This window comes from Porites lutea, chromosome 12 (assembly GCF_958299795.1).
Source record: "Porites lutea chromosome 12, jaPorLute2.1, whole genome shotgun sequence".
NCBI lineage: Eukaryota > Metazoa > Cnidaria > Anthozoa > Scleractinia > Poritidae > Porites > Porites lutea.
Window position 1 is genome coordinate 3,285,513 of NC_133212.1, and position 21,154 is coordinate 3,306,666.

The 21,154-nt window shown below is 39.0% G+C and overlaps 2 protein-coding genes across 2 annotated transcripts in view; both read right to left on the bottom strand.

The window, feature by feature from the left end:
- The window catches only part of LOC140921477 (uncharacterized), a 6,314-nt gene extending 5,401 nt beyond the window's left edge, over positions 1-913 (bottom strand). Inside the window, exon 1 of the mRNA XM_073371480.1 lies at positions 774-913. Within this exon, the coding sequence (XP_073227581.1) occupies positions 774-855 (82 nt within the window). The 5' untranslated portion in view covers positions 856-913. The remainder of the gene's footprint in view (positions 1-773) is intronic.
- A 1,013-nt stretch (positions 914-1,926) lies between these two features.
- On the bottom strand, positions 1,927-20,209 carry LOC140921693 (voltage-gated potassium channel KCNC4-like). The gene is made up of 5 exons (XM_073371703.1): positions 20,077-20,209; positions 14,866-15,578; positions 7,407-7,729; positions 5,267-5,928; positions 1,927-3,882 (listed from the first exon to the last, which is right to left on the bottom strand). The coding sequence occupies exons 2-5, from the start codon at positions 15,388-15,390 to the stop codon at positions 2,939-2,941; spliced, it is 2,454 nt and encodes an 817-aa protein (XP_073227804.1). The 5' UTR covers positions 15,391-15,578; positions 20,077-20,209; the 3' UTR covers positions 1,927-2,938.
- Positions 20,210-21,154: the final 945 nt, after the last annotated feature.

Genomic DNA, 21,154 nt, shown 5'->3' on the forward strand with positions numbered 1-21,154 from the left:
AATTGTCTCGTGCATTTTAAAAGCAGTTCAAGGAATCCCTTGCAATACTCAAGAATCGAAATTAAAAAAAAATAAAGACAGGTTTATTATAACAGTACAAATGTGAGCCTTTCATGGTAAAAAAACTAATCAGTGTCTTTAGTTTATTAGCTCAATTTTCTGTGGATGTTTACGCCCTCTGCTTTCCTTGTCTAACGTCGGTCATTGCTGATACATGAAAGTACAATATAAAGTTCCTTAGCTGTAGATGGATTAAAGATGTTTTACATAAAAGCGCTACAAAAATTTTTCCTGTTAGATACAACCGAACGAAACTGACGTAGGTAACCCTCAACAACATTCGAGTCTCTAGTTAAAGTACGGACATATAACGAAAATAATACTGAATCTCAGTTTGAATACTGTTTCTAACGCTGTAGCAACACCAACGTTATTCAGCAAAAATTGAAGCTGAAGAAAAACAAATTAGATCTGCATGGCGACGCGTTAACACATGGCGAAAACATCGGGGACAAAATTGTCTTTGCCCCGTTTTTCCGGTGAATGGTGAATTTTTACTGTCGATAAGTCTGCCCAATTTGCCTTAGCATGTCATGCATATTGTAAATACATTAGGAGGATTCATCTTATAACATTTTGCTTGCAGTTTTTGGATGTAAGTCAAGCGTGATCTACGGTCAGCCGTTCAGTTAATTTGGTTTGTCTGTTAGTTTGTGAATTTGTTGACATGTGTTGCAGCGTTGCGGTAAATACTATCTGCTTAGTTTACTTACAGTCAAAAGCCCGAACGCAATGTTCTTTATCATCAATGGGTACCAATATATGTTTAGACTTTGGAGAGACTGCCATTTGCATTCGGCAATTAAGATTCAGTTCAGGGTCACCTTCAATAGACTGAAAACTCTGAGAGCAAGTCAAGGCACACAACAGTCACGAATGACTACAAATGGTAAAATATTCATGACTGGCGGGCGAATAAATAAAACACGACCGAATTAAGACAAACCTACGCACCTGTCGAGATCCTGGTTTTTCAACATTACTGACCGCCAATAAGCTTATCTTAGCTTAAGAATTAATAACCTCAACTGTAAGAAAAAATTCGTAGATATACCATATAATTGTAGCTAGCAAAATCAAAAAGTCATTTCTTAAAAGGTTTTTTGAGTCGTTAGATAAACAATTGTGAGAAAGATGTATTCCTGCATAAATTGACGGCAACTTCCCTGCACCTGTCGGTTCGTAAATTGAACGCGGTATTTTATCTGCCCTTGATGCGTGATCACCGGTGGGTCATTAAGTTATACCCCGTTCTCCCATTATATATGCCTTTCAAGGTGTCATTTTGGTTATTAAAAATTGTTTTTAAAGGCAAACTGCACAACAGGCAATTGATCACCTGTGGCTTATTTGTGTCATATGCTATGATCACTTCGATCTTTTGACAAATCGATGAAAACACGCAGATTAGCGATCGCTCGATAGCTTTCTTACGACGGAAGATCACGGATTTAATGCATATAGTAATATGTCCACACAAGAGACAATAATTTCTTGGTCGAAATCGCCGTACATTATAAGGCGAAACCTCTTTTCAAATAAACTGTCACTTCACAGGAATACCACCCACTGTTAATGGTGCGAACTGTTGTTCCCAAAGGCTTACCACCCACTGGTCTTAGTGCGAACTGTTGACCTGAGTTTAGCCTATCTAAATGAGCGATCAAGCCTGTTTTAATAAACAGGTCAAAATAAGAGAAAAACGCTCGATGTTAATTAAAGAAGATGTTAAAATTTGTTGTTATGTATTTGTTCGGTGGGTTTTAAGCTCTTGTCAAAGCGTGAGTCTCAGAACTAAACAAACGGATATAACAACAACGTAAAATTTATTTTTCATATTTCTGAGAACCCTGAGTATCTTGATTTAATTCTGAACTGTTTATAAATTAAAGCACTTTAAGCACCATCTTGAAGATTTGTCTATAACTGAAGTCGCCATAATGCAATGCAAAGCATCGCAGAGATTCTGACCAAAACGGACCTTTGTTAAGAGGGGACCCCACTTTGGAATCAACCAACACCATAAAACCAAGAAAAATTTGTTAATGCATTTATTGATTTGAAACGTGCTTCTTATTTCTTTGGTAAATTGCTCTGAAAGAAAGTGTCAACTTCGTAATTCAGGAGGAACTTTCTCCTCCAATATAAATGACAAGAGATATATGACCGCAATGGAATACTATAAACAACTGTAAACAATAGAGCCATTAATACAAGGAAAAATGAGACGCGTCTTACATAAATCGCAAACTATCTCGTACAAACGGCACATTTCGTCTGAAATATAGCTAAGACATGTCTTATCTAAGAACAGCCCTTAACAACTGTTCTTAGATAAGACGCGTCTTACGAGATAGTTTGCGTCTTAATCAGGACGCGTCTTATTAGACTTTCTAAGAGGTCCTTTATTTTTTTCCGGGTTGGTTATTCCATTTTAAAGGACTGTTCATACCTGTTTGGCGCCAAATTCACCTGTCGAAAATTCTACCCATGACGTCATGACCATTGACCAATAGGACAGTGAGTGATATTTCACATATGTCAATCACTTTTTTCCCGCGTGAATTTATAATATGACTCAAATCCATCCAGGCGAAACAAGTCGATCTCGAGACTTCGTCGCTCGCGAGGTCGCTGAGCGACCTCATACATTATATTGTAGCTCGGTTCGCTAACTTTTTAAAACTTATGAGAGGTCGACTTGTAGCAAGTCTAGCGTCTGATGAAAAACGCGTCTCATTTTGCCTCGTATAAATGGCCCTAATATTATATAATTCTTCTGATATCCATTCGTTTTGTGATTTTGAACTTGAGCATTCAAAATTGTTTATTTAACTTCTCCACCTATAGTATTTACATAACCACACCCTAAACAGTACTAAATATTCGTTTCCAAGAAATCACTCTCACTACCTCTCTCAGAGGGAGGCAAGATTCCAACTGTACACGCGGCGTTCCGTCTTCTTTTTGAAAAATCCATTGGATCATAACATGGGTGTGTCGTAGTTCTATTACGAGACGAAATTGTCTCCTCGTCACTATGTTTACTGCAAGGTCCGTTGGTATTCATTACCTTTTTATTGGATAAAGGGGATCCTTTTCTCTGTGAGTTAGGAGAAATGTTTTCCTTTGAATTGAGTTTGACTGGACCTCCTCCTCCATCTATGCTATGGTCAGATGGCAAGCCATTAACCAAATCGTCTCTTTGTCTCTGATCTTCATCTTGTGGAACCGTACACAAAAGAGAGTCCGAAAAGGATTTTCGTTTCTTTAGTGGGCTTATGGGATATAATTGATTGCTGTCTAATTCCTCGGTTGACCCTGGGCTCTGTCCTAGTAAAGGCCTTTGCGATGAATTAAGTGAGTTTATATCCCCGTTTACTATGATTGGGGTGGCTTTTCCTGTAGGTTCTTGAGAATTCGGGTCTTGAAGAAACCACTTTGCACGAATATTGTCTTTTTGTAAACGTTCCAAGGAATCAAAGGGATCCGGTTGCGCTTTGACAGTATTCTGAACATCTTTTTCTTTCAGATTATTTCCAATCGGAGAATGCGCCCTGCAAAAAGGTTGAACCATGGCAACTGATTCCCGATCTGAATGTGGCCGTTCAGGTGAAGGATTTGCATTGCAGCTAAATTTCTTGTTTTGGTTTTCGGTGGTCACTTGATTTGCACGTGATAGGTCATGTGACAATGCATTAGCTTGCTGCTGCACTTCTTCTCCTTCTTCAACTTCTTCCTGGACGGATTGACGTGGAAGCTGCAGCGTCCCCGATGTTCGCCGTGGTCTTCTCCTTGAATATATGACTTTGTCCAGTTGGCCTGTAAAGGGGGCATATTTTGTTAACCTAGGGTCACGGCTTTTGTTCTTCAGTGGTAAAGAAGTTTTTGACCAACGCACGTCAACCGGAAGTGGACGTACGCACGTTAACCGAAAGTGGACGTTTTGCATTCTTGGGCAGTGGTTTTGCCCGATTTTGCGGGCAATTCTTTTCTGTAGGAGTAAAGACACTTAGCAATAGAAATTTGGTATCGTCAAGGCGTATTAAAACAAGGGAAAAGGTTTAACTTCCGGTTGTCGTGCATCACTCAAAAAAAATTAGGGACTTTAAGTGAACGACGCGACGTCAACGAGGACGTCTAACAAAACAATAGGTTTAATAAGCAAAACAACAACTTTGCACGTGCATCACGCTCTTTTGTACATTTCTTTGTCATTTTTGCACAATGATTACGACGTGAAAATGCCTAATTTCGTGTTTTATGGTACGGAGAACGTAAACAAGCAACGACGAAATTATCTTTCGCTTCCTGATGGTCCCTTGGAATTCAAATTCGGGAGGGTTCACGTACATTTGGAAAAGTAAGTAAGCATGGTAAGTAGGAATAATCGCCATAAAGACTGAAACAACGCAAATTTACTTTTAAGCGACGTTCTCGTTGCTGTCGCGTCTTTGGATCTTTAAGTCCCTAATGGCTTTTAAGGCCTCTCTAGTGTGACCCTTCAGCATAATTAATAGAGTGGAACAGTTATGAACTCGGCCAGACTCTTTTGTTATATGTTTTTGTGGACTTGAAGGTGCACAACGATCAATAGCATCCCTTATTTACCAATAAATACGTTTCTTTAATTTCTTCCGTCACAATTTGATAGCAAAAAAAAGAGTATTGTCAACCGTTAGGGAGCTTCCAGCGTAAACTCTCGGGGGGTGGGGAGGGGGGGCTACTTTAGGAATCTCTGGGTGGGGATGTGCCGCTGGGACCCTGGAACCCTTAACCTATACCAGAGCTAGTTCAGCTGAATTTTGCTACCTTATGCTAGAGTAAACTCCCCAAATCCCCTCTATCCTAGAGTAGCTGTTTTCCAGAAACTACTGAGGTCACTAGTAATAACACCAAAGACTATTTGTCATGGGAACCCGAGAAAATAAACGTCAAATTTCACATGAATTGTGAAAACGCAGGTAAATTTCTGAAACTTTGTAAAATTTGACATTTATTTTCTCGGGCTCTCATAACAAATGTTCTTTTTTGTTATTACAGATAACTTATTAAAACTATAGCCCTTGAAAAATGTAAAAGAGAATGCGATATTGTTTAAATCATTCTAGTACAAGGGTTTTTGTCCACAGAAAATTAAGATTACGCAATTTCTTGATGGATTCCGTCTTAATATCTTTACAAAGGGTGACTCCTTCTTTCTCACCTCTCGGTTGCATCTGAGGACTGGGCCTCAGCAAAGGAGATGTGGTACCTTTCTCATCCTCTTCTCCGACCAGTTCTGTTTCCGAGTCATGCGCATGCTTATTTGAGACCCTACGCAGTTCCAGCAAAGGGCTGTGAGGCATCGAAGATCTGAGCGAGGTGCGCTCGGTTACCATGCTCATCTCTGGGTCGATACTTGGCACTGCGGCCGACTTTTTCTTCCTACGGGAGCTCAGTTCCTGGTGCTTTGTTAACAGTCCCGGAACACCCCCAAGCACTAAACGATGTTGTTTCATCGGAAGCTTGAGCCTCGCTTGCGCATGCGCATAGTACAAGCTGAAGTTGCTGCCGATGACAGAGATTGGCAACGCAACGATCAACACGCCACAGACAGCACATGCGCCACCGATGATTTTTCCCGGCCATGTTTGCGGGGTAAGGTCACCGTATCCTACGGTTGTCATGGTAATGAGGCACCACCAGAATGACTGTGGAACGGATCTGAACTCGGATTTTTCGTCGATCATGATTTCAATGTAGTAAACTATGCTAGAGAACATGACAACTGGGATGAGAAGAATCAGCAAGAGGAGAACTAGCTCATGTGAGCTTGCCTTCAGTGTGTGAATCATGATTTGTAACCCGTAAGACAGTTTCACAAACCTGAAAAATGAAAAGTGTTTATACACCTATTAGCTCGTAGAACTGGCCTTCTTTGAGTGAATAAACAAATACGACATCATTGTTTGGTTCAGCGAAATCACACACGCGAAACGACTCTAAGATCTGTTCATTAATCCCAACCATGACATCAATTGACTGGCTGTAAATGCTGCGCTTTTGACTTTGGCGCTCCCGGACGCTTGCATTGTTGCATTATATTTTAAATTTTGACAAACCCTGATTCCTTTAGCTACTGTGAAGAACAAAAGTACAGGACGAAAGAAAACGGAGAAAAAAAAAACAAAAAACAAAAAAAAACAAACAATAAAAATAATAAAATAGATAACGATTTAGAGGTAGGGCATCCACGTATAGCGGTTTCTCGTTTACCTGTTTCCTGGACGAATTAGAATTTGGAAATGTTGGTTTTTTGAGGAGAAGGAAAAACCGGAGTGCCCGGAGAAAACCGTTTCATAGCAAAGAAAAGAACTAACATTGAACAACAAACGCAACGTCGCCGGGATTTGGACTTGGCGGGCCACATAGATGGAAGGCGAGAGCTCCCACCACTGCAGCACCCTCACTCCCCAAAAATAAAAACAAAAAGTCAAACTTCAAATAACGCTTAAAGGGGTAGGGGAGTGGTAGGAAGGGGAAAAGGGAGGGCTTTTCTCCCCCTCCCCCTCCCTTTTTTACGCCTGCCACAGGTTAGTTCCGAGAGTGACGCACGTTAACCGGAAGTGGACTTTGCATTCTAACAATAATAATAATAAATAATAAATGTCTTTGGTATTTACCAAATCAGTGAATAGCAATTTTCGCGCGTTTTGATTGGTTGCCGTTATTCGGAATATCCTTGGATATTCACTGTTTTGCGACCTGAGCCAAAATGGATTCTGACTTCGAGGCATTTTCTGAAGACGAAATTTTAGCGATTAATGAAGCAGTCGTACAAACAAATACCAAGAAAGCGTGGCTTGTCGGTGTTTACTGGTGGGTAGAAATTTATTTTCATGCACACCCACCACTATTCACTTTCGGAGGATAGTTGTATATTATTTCTCATATGATAAAAACTACAATTTGGGAGCAGTTTTTCCTAAATTTTCAGGCAAGTTATCTCCATGAGATAAAAGATTTACATTAGGAGGGGTGGCGAATGGTACTTCGAAAAACGTGAGTCTCGGAAAATTTTGGCAGGATCTCGAAATCTCGGAAGCGTTTTTGATAAGTCTCGAAGTCTCGTTTTTGCATGTCTTTACTTTTTTTGAGTCTCCAAACTTTTCAACAAAGAGTCTCGGGCTCGGATTTCTAACTAGGATCTCTCGGCGTCTCGGCGAGTCTTGGATTTTGCCATTCGCCACCCCTATTAGGCTGTAATAATTAGGTAGCGTTAAGGTTTGTTAAAAAGGCAAAAAACCTCATTTTAGGTTAAAGTGCGTCGCTCAAAAACGCTTTTACTAGGAGTAATCCCATACCTGAATAATCGCAGCACTCGGATTACAAGAAACATTTTCACCATATTATCATGATAGAAATACCCAACATAGAATGGCAAAATCGATATCAAATCAATCCAGTTCATGGGCTTTTTAACGAATTCAATTTTCTTCGGGCAAAATGTCACGCGGATCAGGAATTCCAGGGTGAAAAAGCTGCTGCAGACGATTTCAAGAGCGGCCAATCCTTCTTGATGTCCCATAATTTCTCCTTTTGTCTCCTCTCGAATTCCAGGTAAAGTCGAGACGCAGAATGCAGCTATAGACAGGCTTATAAAGAAACAAGAAAGATATGACACAACCTGTGAAAGAAAATAGAAAGCAAATGATTGTGTAGCCTGCGAAAACAGCCGTTTCTCCTTGCTCCTCGTCGCTGGGCACGTTTCGCGTGTTAATAATTGTGTAAAAGCCTTTTTTACATAGAAGGACAGTAAAAAAGAGCTCTAACCAGAGGGATCATGAGATAGCCTACTTTACGCGACGAGGGTTAACGCGAGGGGTTTTTTGTCACTGAAACTGGAATTATTGCTTTAATTCATATTTTAGAGCGCCTTACCCTCCACACGGCAAGTGATTTATCCTTCTTAGTTTTAATACTGAGGAAACCAATAGACATCTTTAGCTTCCCAATGAAGGTCCGAAATTTGACTGCAACAGTTCTCTAGAGTGTTATCCAATTATCGCATGACTTTCATTGGAAACAAAAAAACAAAAACAAAAACAAACAAGCTAAAGAGGTCTATTTTATTTAGCCTGTTCCAGGCTCCGAGATGGTGGTTGAAAGTCGTTCAGTAATAAGAAATGAGAAAAACGCGCAAGGGCTGGGGAGAGACAGGGCGGCGGAGCCTGTACGCATTTTTTTTAACGGCCTGTTCCGGTATATCAGCTCCTGATATACCCTCTGATTGGTCAATTGTGACAGTTAACATCATCACCTAGTAGCGTGGTCATTAGTTTGTCATCACCAAGATGGCTAACGCGAATCGCACGTGTGATCTTCATGAATCCGCGTTGTCTTGTGCTTTAGACGAGTGTCTGCGACTTGGCTCGCGGTAAAGATGTTTTCGGTATTATGCCCACCGGTTTCGGCGAAAGTTTATTCTTTCAGCTATTCCCACGCTTGGCTAAAACTGCTCTCATCCTAGAAAACTCTGCGATAATAGTCGTTTCGCCGCTGATATCTATAATGCGAGACCAAGTGGAACAACTGAAAAAGCTTGGATGTCCGGCCGCAACTATTTGGCATCGGTGAAGAGGGAAAGGAGGACGCGAAGAAAGCGAGAGAAGGAAAGTGCGAAATTGTTTTCGGTAATCCGGAGTCCTGGTTGATCACAAAGTGGCAATAACAAAACAGTCCAAAGACTGTTAAGCTTTATATTCCGCTATTACCAAGGGAGAAACTACGCGCTCCAGTCAAAAGACTCACACTATTTTCAGAGAAACACTATCAAGCTGGAGTTTACTAAGTCACAATGCAATTCTCCTTAGTTGATGTAGCTTAAGTTTAAGCTGCACTTCATTCTTATAATTCTGGATCTGTAAATCACTATCCGTGATAATTTAACATTCTGCAAAGAAAACTAACGAGCTGGGCCCAGCGTGATACAACATTGCAGAAAAATATTACATTAATTCACGGACTAAAGAAAATCACTTAGTTAGTCAGATCCAGAAGGCACTTTGGAGAAAATTAAAACCCTTATTCAGCCGCAATTAAAAACTTTACGCTTCTAATTAGAGGTCAAAGAAAATGCTCTCTCATCAGAGGGCAAATCCTGCCGACCAGAAACCAACGCCGTAGTAAATCGATTTTTGTGCCATAACCTCTCAGTGTGAAACAAGCGGCTAAAGTCACATTTGCTCAGTGACAATGTAGAACCTTCCAGAGCATAACGTCAATACCCATCAGAGGAAAAAACTTACCGCCCCCTTTTATTGCTATAAACTAGGGCCAAAAAAACGGATGCTCTCACAGGATAACGAATTCGAAGACATAAATTTCCACACATCGCACAAGGAATTCGCGTCGCGTGCAATGCTCACGCGAGAAACTTGAGAATGATTGTAGCTAACTGAAGTGTTAACAGTTTTGACAGCCGAATCCGGACGTGACAAAAATGGGCGGAAGAGGGTCGTTAAAGAAATGCTAACAGGCTCTCTCTCCCATTTTTCCCGCCGCCACCGCCCCCTTTCCCAAGTCGTGCTAGTCTTATTTTCGCTTTGCTCGTTTTAATACGTTCCCACTGTACTATCTGAGAGCCTGGTACAGGCTAATTTTATTGGGCTACCATCCTCAATCCCAGGCTTTTTGGGTATGGGATGGTGAGGTTACAAAGTTTAAATGGAGCGGTTACATAGTCATGGGGTATCGCGCGGGATTGTTTTGAATCTGCGAAAGATTCAGCTGAAAGCACTGTTCAAAACTACCCCCAAAACGTCAAAAAATACGCAGGAACTTTGTTGAATCGACAAAAAAAGAAAAAATAACGCAGGGAACAGTTTTATGTGGGTAAATACCCGCTTCGTTACTTGTAATATGGATTTCTGTGTTGATGTGCCACTGGCGTGATTTCCCCGGACGAAGATGTGTCGCTGGAACAATGGCTCAAAATGTGGTAAGAAATCTATGTGTCGTTTTATTTGAGTCCGTTTGAAATATAATTATTGCACACGAGGGATTTGATTCGTATTTTCTACAAACTGCTGCTCAAACGGGTCAAAATAGGTGGTGATAGTTTAACTAAACATCACATATGCATTCCCTCCGATCAAGCTATGTAAGTGGTTTGTGATGCAGTTCTCTGTCTGGAAGTCGCTAGTTCAAGTAACCTAGCGTGTCTTTGCTTGCGCGACCCCTAAAAAAATACAGTGTTCTCAAGGTTTAATGTCGGGCTTACATCTTACATGTTTCACAATCAATTCGTAAAATTACTGCTCGCGTCCGTTACTTCCTACGTTCTGATACAACATAGCACGTTCTAAAATAACAACACCTAATATGCATACTATCAGCGTCACTAGGCGTGTCACGCATGCGGTCACGCCATTACACAAGGTATTAAAATCCATACATGGCCCTATACACAGCTGAGTTTGCACCATCTTTTAATTTTTTTGTATTCCATTGCTGGTTTGCAAGTGGCGGCCTGTGGGAAGTAAACTCCATTTTCATATAAATTCTTTGAGAAAAACTCTGTCGTATTGACCACTAACATGGCTGCCTTGTCATGTGATTGCAAACCAAGAATTATAAAAGTAGAAAAACATGAATAGAAATTAAGTGATAAAATGTATAAATGTATGGGGTGGTGTGGAATCTTGCCCTTTGTACTGTTAAAAGTACTAAAGTGGATGTGACACACCCAAGCGTACTGCTACCATTCTCTTACCAAAAAGGGGTGTTACATGCAGTTTGAGCTCAGGTTGGGTGCTCGGGTAGATGTAGGTGGAAATTTATTGACAAGCCCCAGTTATTCGAAAGGTTGATAATGCTATTCACTGGATAAATCTCTATCCATTGTGTAACACAATTGGTTTCCCTAATATTTACCTTCTGGGTACTACTTTGTCTGGTGGATGGCACTAACATTAAAATTGAACAACTGATGCCCTGTCTTCAAATTTGTATCTTGTTTTAGGCAAGAAAATTGCATATTTAAAATTATGCGGAACCCTGTTCAGGAAATAGGCCAAATTTTAATGCTCATTGTAGATCATTCTTTAATGAAGACAGAGTGACTGATGGGTTAGAGAGCTGAACTTGTAATCTGGAGACCCAGAGCTCAAGTCCCACCCTGACTGCCGGCTGGATTTGTTCTTGGTAGTCCCGAGTTCAAATCTTTGGCCGACCTTGTAAAAAAACCAACTAGTTTGCTTCCTACCAGTTGGGATTCTTAACCATGTTATGTTACATGTGAATTTTTTGTTTCATTATCCCTGAAAATCCCCACAACACTGCTGTATGTTCAGCATTATACCCTGATCTGGGAAACATGTTAAATAAGATACCCTGTTCTTACATGTAGCTCGGGTATCAGGCATTTCTGGGGGAAAGGGTGAAGAAAATAGCAAAAAAGAGAGGGCAACGTGGCTGAGTGGTTAAAGTGCTGGACTTACAATTCAGGGGCCCTGACTTCAAGTACCACCCTGACCGCTATCTGGATTTGCTCTCGGTTATCCGAGTTCATATCCTTGGCCACGCTTGTGAATAGCCAGCTGGTTTGCCTCTTGCCAGTTGGGATTCGTAACCCTGTTAAATTTGATTTAGATTATTTGTTTCAGGCTATTTGCTTGGTCCCACTAGCATTAGTGCTAGAAATGCAAATATAACAGAAGTTATTTATTTCAAAGGGGAGATCTCACTTCTCCTTTCTCCTAACCCCAATGGAAGCTCTGATACTTGCAGGCTACCCCATTCTAGATGGGGAGTCTTAAACTTAGGAACCCAATGGGAACCACAGACATGTACCCATATGGGTATTTTGAGGGTGAACTCTTGTTGGGGATAAGCTTGAAGGGAATGGCGGCATAGTAAAGAAAAGCATTCTTGAAAGTGGTGTTGGAAGAGGCAATAGGCGATACTGATAATCAGTCAAAGAGACTGTTTTTAGAAGAAGAATTGGTCACAGTCACCTTGAATTACAATGTCAATGTAAAATGCAAATCTTTGTTTATAGTGTAAGTGCACCAAGTTTCTCTAGCTTTTTACTGACACTCCTCTCAAAAAATCACAAACAAATAATCTAAATGAAACGTAAGATGAGTAAAAGCTGCAGTTGCCAGAGGGGATTTCTGTGCATGGCTGTGGAGTTGAACCTGGGATTGCCGATAATTAACTCGGCTGGTGGTTCCTTTTAGTACCAAGAAAGACCAAGAGGGGAGAGGGGAAAGTATGTGAAAGTACTGCTAAAGAGGTTCATTAATTATTTGACTGGTCACACCATAGAATTTTGTCTATATACTCCAAAGTTAAAATTACATACAAAACAAATAGTACCATCTGAAAGTGCTGCGAAAGAGGTTTCATTTGAATGGTAACACCACAGGATTTCATCCACAGACACAAAAGTTAGAACTACGTACTAAATAAATAGTACCATGTGAAAGTACTGCTGAAGAGGTTTCATTGGAATGGTAACACCATAGGATTTCATCTACAGAGTCAAAAGTTAGAACTACGTACTAAATAAATAGTACCATGTGAAAGTACTGCTGAAGAGGTTTCATTGGAATGGTAACACCATAGGATTTCATCCACAGGCTCAAAAGTTAGAACTACATAGTAAATAAATAGTACCACGTGAAAGTACTGCTGAAGAGGTTTCATTGGAATGGTAACACCATAGGATTTTGTCCTCAGACTCAATAGTTAGAACCACCCTATAAGACTCTGTCACTTACTCTGTCAATGACAAGGTTAAGATTAGTCGGTTTTAAAAAGATAGCTTTTGCATGTTTATCCCTGCGCCTTTTAATGTGATATGGGCTTCGGTTTTTGTTAACTTCCAGAACGAATCAGTTTCAGAAAAAAAAACTGCGTGTAAGTATTGCGTAAAAGACTTCTCGTAATTTCTGAATTTCAATTTTTAAATCCCAGATTTTATGACAAGTTTAGCTCACAAGTGTGTGGGATGATGTCTTATTGGAACCAGAAATATTAAAAGAGACGTTGAGATGGTCTTAAACCTTGTATTTTTCCGGAAATTCGGGTTTTCAAGTGGCTAATCTGGTTGTTATGTCTTAGTCCGAGTCATCAATTCCCGACTACTTTTCTGTTTTGCTGTTAGTTTTGTCTTTCGCTATGCTTTTCATTAAACTGTATATGGTGGTTACATGTAAAACTTCTTAGTGTGTTGATAAATCCTGATGTGAGACCATCGAAAGAAAAGTTATGACAGGCACTTTCCGGTGGAAGCTTTTTGCTAAAATTTGAAAGGAATGATTTGATGTTTGACTCTGCCCTTGGAAACCTGAATGCGAGATTTACACTTACTATTCAATTGTATGTTGTGCTTTGTTTTTTAAATGTTTTGCTCAATAGATTTGAGGATTTTTTGCAGTCTTTATCGAGACTGAAAGCGCTTAATTTTAGCGCATTTAATCGCGCGAACAAAAGACCTCTAAGCGCGGCGCTTTTAATGCAAACAAGTCAACACAATACAATTAATAACGTCGATTACATTTAGTGACGTAAACAACACCTGTTTCACTGTGCGTTCTTATTGGCTAACAAATTGACTGCTTTAAAAACCTGAATTATATTAGCGATAGTTAATTAGAGATACATCCGCCATGATGTTAGCTCTTGTGGTCAAATTCGTTTTCCGATCAACCGCCTGCTTATAGCTTGATGGTAACAAGAGCTAGCTTGTCGCATATTTGCGATAGCGTTTAATGAATTTTTTTGTAATGGCGCTCTTATAAGTATCTTTCTGTTTATTTTGAGGAAATTGGGCTCTACTCTCACTACCTGAGCCTAATGCGTTTATACTTTGATAATGCATCCAATGTTTACGCCTATAATATCCTAAACTTCTTTGTTTTTTTTTCTCTGAAAAGTGGGAACGTTCCATATTTTCCCTGCTTAATAAAGAACACGTTTGCCTCGTTGGTGATATTTACAACCCAGACCGCATTTCGCGAAATAAAGCAATTTCTTTTCCATTATCTTTACTATAAATTGCCAAATGTGCAAACCGGATAATATTTATCGATTTCCACCCAAAGAGTGCATTGAAACACGCTTAAGTGTTATAGTTGCATCCTGGTCTTTGCTTTGTAGGAAAAAAAGTAAATAAAGAGATTTTACTGTTTACTGTTCAATCTTAAAATGCTTTTTCAGAATTGGCTGAGAAAAATAAAGGTTGATCTTTTGTCTTCGTTTATAAAGGAAAAAAATGAAAACAGTGGCGAGCGACTCAAAGAAATGTCGAGTTCGAGAGGCAAGTAACGAACATCATTAACGAAGTCTACATATCTTTATCTTCGGAACCTATTCTTGAAAAAAAAAAAAAAAGATTAGACTATTTTGCATTGAGGATTGATTGTTGCGGGCGTAATTTTCGCAATCTGAATGAGACGGTTCCAGCGAAACTAGCCGCCTGGGGCGTTGATACCACAGTCAAGAGCTCTATTTCCTTAAATTTTGATAGAAATAAAGAAAAACGGGTTTTAATTTAAATTGAATTTACTGCCATTGACATATCTTGATTTTTTTGAGGAGTGTCTGGTTTTTCCCTGGTACGCAACGAAAACCACAAATAAGTTTTATTGAAACGTAAGCCGCAAAAAGCCAAAAGTTAACAATAATGCTATTAAAAAAGGTCGGAAGTTTGTGCATTTGTAATGTTTCGTGGTAAAATGGGGGAAAGTAAAGTAATAAAAAATATAATAATATAATCTAAAATATAGAAGAGTGAAATAAGAATAAACAGCGTACCTTCGCCAGTTGCGATGAGTGCGGCTCGTCCATAATATTCCAAATCTTTGGTTGTATTCTTTTCCAAACATTGTCCTTTCGTTCATTAATGCCAGAGATATCAGACGAAGAGCGCTCTAGGTCATTTTGTTGTATATCTTCAAACACGGGACCCACAAACTCCTTTAAATTCTCCTCTGCTTCGCGGTGTTTCGTATACGTTGCCCAACAACACGGCTCCATTTGTTTTTCGTCGATTCCCCAGAAACCCAACTCCTCTTCAAACATTGGTCCACACATATCCGTTGGATAATGCAGTTTTCCAGTTCGATAGTAATTTAAAATTTGTGTAAACGCGCCGGGGTGGCGGTCGTAGAAAAACTCACGTTTTTCCGAGCTGTCTGATAAAACGTTTTCTGCTATCCAATAAAGTCGTGTGTCAGGGATGTTCTTGAGTGTTGATACATGCGTCTCGTGCCGAAATCCTCCAACGTTTATCAAAATTCTCGATTTGTCGGACGCGTCAAATTGTGAAGTTGTGCCCATCCTGTATAACTCGCGAAGTTATCAGTTGTAAGACCGGCTGCTCGAAGTCCAGCTACAATATCCGATAGTATTCTTTGTTTCTTCCAAATTTTTTTCTTCCACGAGCAAAAAATTGTGTGTTTCAAGTTGTTCTTTTCTGAGGTCAAATCACTCGGCAGCTAATCTTGAAGTCGGCTCTCCTAGATACCCTATGGGATGTAAGATTGAAAACAACACTTCAGATGCGGTCGTATTTGTATTGCTCACTCTATGACACGCGCAGGTGAACTTAGGCTAAGCACTGCTCGTCGAGATGCTTGCCTTGATAATTTCATTAACGCATCAAATTTGGCTTGAAAATTGTACGTAAATTTATCAAGCTATCTCCAAGTACTTTGCCCGACGCGTTGCTAGAGAAATAAAGAAACAATAATCTGGGTTTCAGTTCGCGACTGCGTTGAACCGTTCGCTTACAGTTTTGAATATTCTACTTTTTAAATAGATCCATGAACTCGTAAATATTGCAGCAAAGAAGTAGATTTAGACAATGGATTGTTTACAAATTGCTACCAGGAATCAAAAACAGTCGAAAATCCCAACTGCTCCGATCATTAAGGTTGATAATAGTTTCTCCGCAATCGACCAAAACTAGAACACTGATTGAAAATAATAAATGCCTAAACTAACCAAAAATTAAATGAAGTAAATTAAAATTAGTATACCACGAAGAATACCTTTTTCTCTCGCGTCTTTTTTCATATAACGTGCACTATAATTCGAAAATTTTCACGTTAGATCACGATCAACCAATTAGTAAAACTGGTGCAGAGGCATCCCCCGGAAGAATATTTTAATGTTTCGTAAAGTTCCGTGAGGCTGGCTTAAATATATGAAAATAACTTCGACTGTGTACAATAATATTGCAACCACCAGTTTGCTAATTGAGTGCCGCGCCTGAAACAAACGTTAAATCGATTGGTCCAATGAAACGATGAAAAAGGCTTTTAACCTTTTTTTTTTTTTTCTATCCGCGTGTTTTTTTTCTTCAATAGCTTTCAGTTGGAGTAAAGTGTGTAAAATAGTTTTGCATATACTAAGATTCAAGGTTCATTTACCAAATGTGTGGAGGGAAATTAATTAGATTTATTCATCCTTTGAAAGGTGCTAAAATTGAGGCAAATGGCGCGGAGAAAGAGATCGATAAAATAGTAAAGAACTGAAGACATAAATAATACAAAAGGCTTTTACCTGGAATTGAATATTCACGATTAGTATGGATTATTGACAGAGTCTTCATTAATTTAAAGGGGAGAGTTGCTTTTGTTTCTTTTTCAAGTTGCCTTTACCTTCCAGATGTAAAGAGATTAAGGATAAAAGGAAATTAAGAAACTAAATAACTAAATTCTGACTGTGCATGGAATTTAGAGGTTGTCAATTATTTTGTCTTTTCATTAGCGCAGTGCATGCAAACTCGACCGGAGGTAGCAGGAAGCGATTTTATGCTCTCCTCGATCGCGCCTCACACACAGTTTACAGAAAAGGACCCACTCATTTTGAAAGACAAATAGTACTACGCGAATTTGCTTAGAATTGGGTTTCACTTAAGTAGTCACACTGCAGCATTTTGTCAAGAAAATAAATAGTTAAAACTGCAGTACATGCCTTAATGTATCAAGGGATTGAAGCTTAAGGTTAAGATTTTGATTAAAAAATAGCCGTGGGACTCTGTAAAGACGTAATTTTTTAAAAAATGTTTGCTCGGTCTCTGATTTCACAGTCTCGTCTGTGACCACGGCATCAAACTAGGATTTGTCACATTTTTCCGCTCTTGGCAGTGAAGAGTGATGGTCGTTCCTTGTTAATAGGGAGCTTAAGCAACCGTGACAACGACAATGACAACGTCAAAAAATAAACAATTGGTTTTATGAGCAAAACAACACTGGCTCTGAACGTGAATCACCCTTTTTAGTACAATTTTATTTGGCGTCCACTGCACGACTCTACGACGTGAAACCGCTCGTAATGCGTCGTTTTATGCAGCACGTGAATATACGATGACGACTTGTCCTTTCTCTTTTTGAACCGGGATAAAGTCCTTTCAAAAGAATTCGACTCGATCCTTGAAAAATCGCTCATATATGACAAATTGAGGGGTTCCAAGATAGACGCAATAAAGTTTGAAAGGACGCAAGTTTATTTTTTTTATCGACTGGACGCTTCACTGTCGTCGTCCTCGCCGTTGCTTGAATTGCCTTGAATAACAGTCTGTCGCTAAAATTCACGTTGTAGGGAAGGCATTTACTAATCATTTTCACCTTTTACACCCTCTCACTGACGATAGTGTTAAAGATCGAAATTCAAACAAAAGTTGAAAAATACTGGGAATCACAAAAGCACTCGAAAAGAGGTTTCATGTAAATGATTACATCATAGATGTGATGCACTGATATGTCACCATAGGCAACTTCGATACTAAAAGCGTCAATATTTTGGTATAGAACATTTTCGGATGTTAATCTGTTGTGTGGAAATTTGGAAACTGACAATTATGGCGATGATCATGTATTATGTAATAAGTCAACACGAGTCACAGTGTTTCATAAGATTTCAAACACTAAAAATAAGAGCTGAAACTGAATACGACGCGTAGCAGAGCATTTATGACGAACTTAAAATGTTTGATAATGTGACGAAACTCCGTCGTGTTTCGTGTTTGGTATTACTACTTAAAGAGGAGGCCTGAAGGATGCGAAAATGACAAGGTTTTGATAAGATATCTAAACACGTCAGCTTGAAAGATTTTCCTTTGCCCGTGCCTTTTCAATTATTAATAAGTTTGGGAAGAACTGATCTAATCAGTTTCGTGAACCGCGTTGGTAAAGAACCCTTATTAAAGAAGAAAACGACATCCGTTTTCGCAAGATGCCCGCATATCTCGTTTTGCATTATTTAAATGCCATTCTTTTCGAGCTGTCATTTTCTTCTCGGTATGTAAACTGTTAAATTTAGCCTACACATTTGAGTTAACGTTTAAGGCTGTGTTTGAAACAGCTACTTTTTAGTTTGATTTACGATGAAAGCTACTGGGCGGCACTTTTGTATACGTCTAGTGCTGGCGCGTTTTGTTCACTTTTCTTCAAGATTATAAAAGCGATAACGCACTTATGTAAGTTACATGACGTGTTTGATTTACCTTTTGAAATAAGTTGTTTAACAATAAAACTTAAATGACAAAACCACAGTCCCTATTTAGTGGTTTCCGTGTTGACCCCCAGCCAACAGCAGATTGTCAGTGATATGAATTATTGCTGGTTTTCAAACATGTTTTTTCTATCTTGATAGTACATGTGCTTGTGCAAGAAAGATGTTTTTGAAAGTGAAAGCTTTTAACCCAGTAAGCTCCAGTAGTGATCAGTATCAAATTTCTCCTCACAGTGTCATAGCATTGTTAAGGAAACAATTCATGAGATTTCAGACAGTGATCTTTTGACCTCTTCTCCCAACTTATGCGTTTTGGTGGCGGCCATTTAGAAGAATTTGATTCGTGCTTGAAGCGTGTACGATTTTCATGCGTTTTACAGTATTAAATTGTCCAACATCAAATAAGTAAACATATGAAATCGTCTTAATGCGGGTTAAATTGAGACCTTTAGCCTATAGTGTTTGTTATTCAGGGTTTAATGACTTGTAAAACTAAAACACTTCAAAACTATTCTAGGTGAACGATTTACTTTTGCACGAGTTGTATGCGATTGATATTTTGCCAAAGCCTCTTGGAAAAAGGAAAAAAAAGGTTATAAAAATATTCAGTCACGGAATTGATATGTGTGTGAATAAATTTGTTATTGTAGTAAAACGAAAGAATCTGTTTCCAAAATCCTAATGTCTGATTTTGGTTCCCAAATTTCATGTGTCCATAAATGACTGTGTATGTAAGTGATGCTCTTTCAACACCATAATAATGATGTTCTTAGAACTAGAAAGGTAATCCAATCACACGCTCTCGGATGCATGCATTTACCTTTCCTTGAACATAAACTGCTTCCTCATATTTTGAATGGTCACTCTATAGAATTTTGTCCACTGACTCAAAAGTTAAATCTATGCACTAAGTTAAAAGTACCATGTGAAATGGACACAATGAGTACATTGTAAACTACCACAGGTTTTATTGGTTTTCGCCAACTTGGAGAGTATAACTTCAAAACGTGGGTCCGTTTTTCAATTTAGCTTTCTTCTAATTCTGAGTCAGAAGTAAAACGCAAATGTCAGAAAAGGTAGCCTGAACTTTCCCAAATCCCATATCTTTTGCTGTCGTCTTTGGTCAGAGACAAATGCAAAGGGCTTGAGCAGTGCATTTATTCGAAGTACTTCTCGACGAAACTGGAATATTTTGCTTGTTGTACTTTATGCGTCTTTAGGTTTTTTTGCTCAATGTTTCATTGTAATTTCTTATGTGTAAACAAGTATTCCTGCATTTGTATATATTTGAAGGATTCCCTTGTAACTAACATTTCGTTAGATTTTTTTTTCGACCGTCTTTTTTCCACGAGAGTGTTTTAACGGGTTACAACTCCTAAGCTCTTCGAGGATAAATTAACTATGTCTATACTTAGTATGTCTTATGCTATGGCGCGTTTTGTTGCCGTAAACGCATTTTTAGGTTTTTTCAAATTTGAACAAATAAAAAAGTATATATAGAGATACCTTTGATGCTTTTTGCCGGTCTGTTGCTGAACTGTTAACAGTATTGACTATCTAACAAAATTGTACATACTCTTGATGGCTTAGTGCAGACGTGATCAGCGCGGCGATCGGCGAGTGTTAAAAGATGTACCTGTCGATCGTAATGAAAACGGAAATAAATCGAGATTAACAGTACGTGGTTCTCTTAAGCCTTCATTGGCACTGTAATGTTCTTGATGTTTCCTGGATATGATAATAAATGATTCGAACATTCTACTAAAAGGAAATAAATGGCTTTTGATGCGTTCCCCACGCCGAAAAAAACGTTCAATTACTTGTGATTATTCAGCTTTACCTGTAATGACATAATGTCATTTTATCACCGAGACACGATAGTGTAACTTCAATCAGTCATTGGTTTTGGTCAACCAGCCCTGTTTCCCTATGGAGTACACTTTTTATCTGAACCTAGCTCTGTTTCCTTTGCAGGCCACGACCTATAACATTTTTAAACTATTTCAGTGGCTCTCGAAAAATCTACACTGCGTCTCGTTGACTTTGTTTAAGGTTATTCAACTCTTCTAGTGGCTTCCATAGCCAAACAACTTGGCTTGTTGGGCGGCAGGTGTTCGTCGAGTTCTTTACTTTTTACGTGTATTTTCGTAATTGTAAATGGTTAAACATGCAATTAAGTAATTGATTAAGCAAACTATGGCTCCAGTGTTTCCATTGCTTTTTTGTAATTTAAACTGCCTTATAAATTCGACGCACGTATTTAAGAACAAGTAATTATCAGGAGTATTGTATTATTTCTTAATACAATTCAATTTGAAAATGTTTTTAAGTGTAGTTTAATGAACGAGTTGGGGTGTTTTATGAAGCCCCTTTTACGTGTTAAGTAAAGGAATACGATCCATATGGAGGCTGGTCACGCAAAGGATTTTCGTCATTAGCTTCCTGAATTTTATGATTGGCGGATCTTTTTTTGTCACCGGCCAGAGAGGTGACATCAGACGTCTGTATGTAAAGGCGCATTATTCAGCCGCTTCCTTCTTTTATTGATCTTACCTCGCCCACCCAGACCAATGACGGTGCAAGT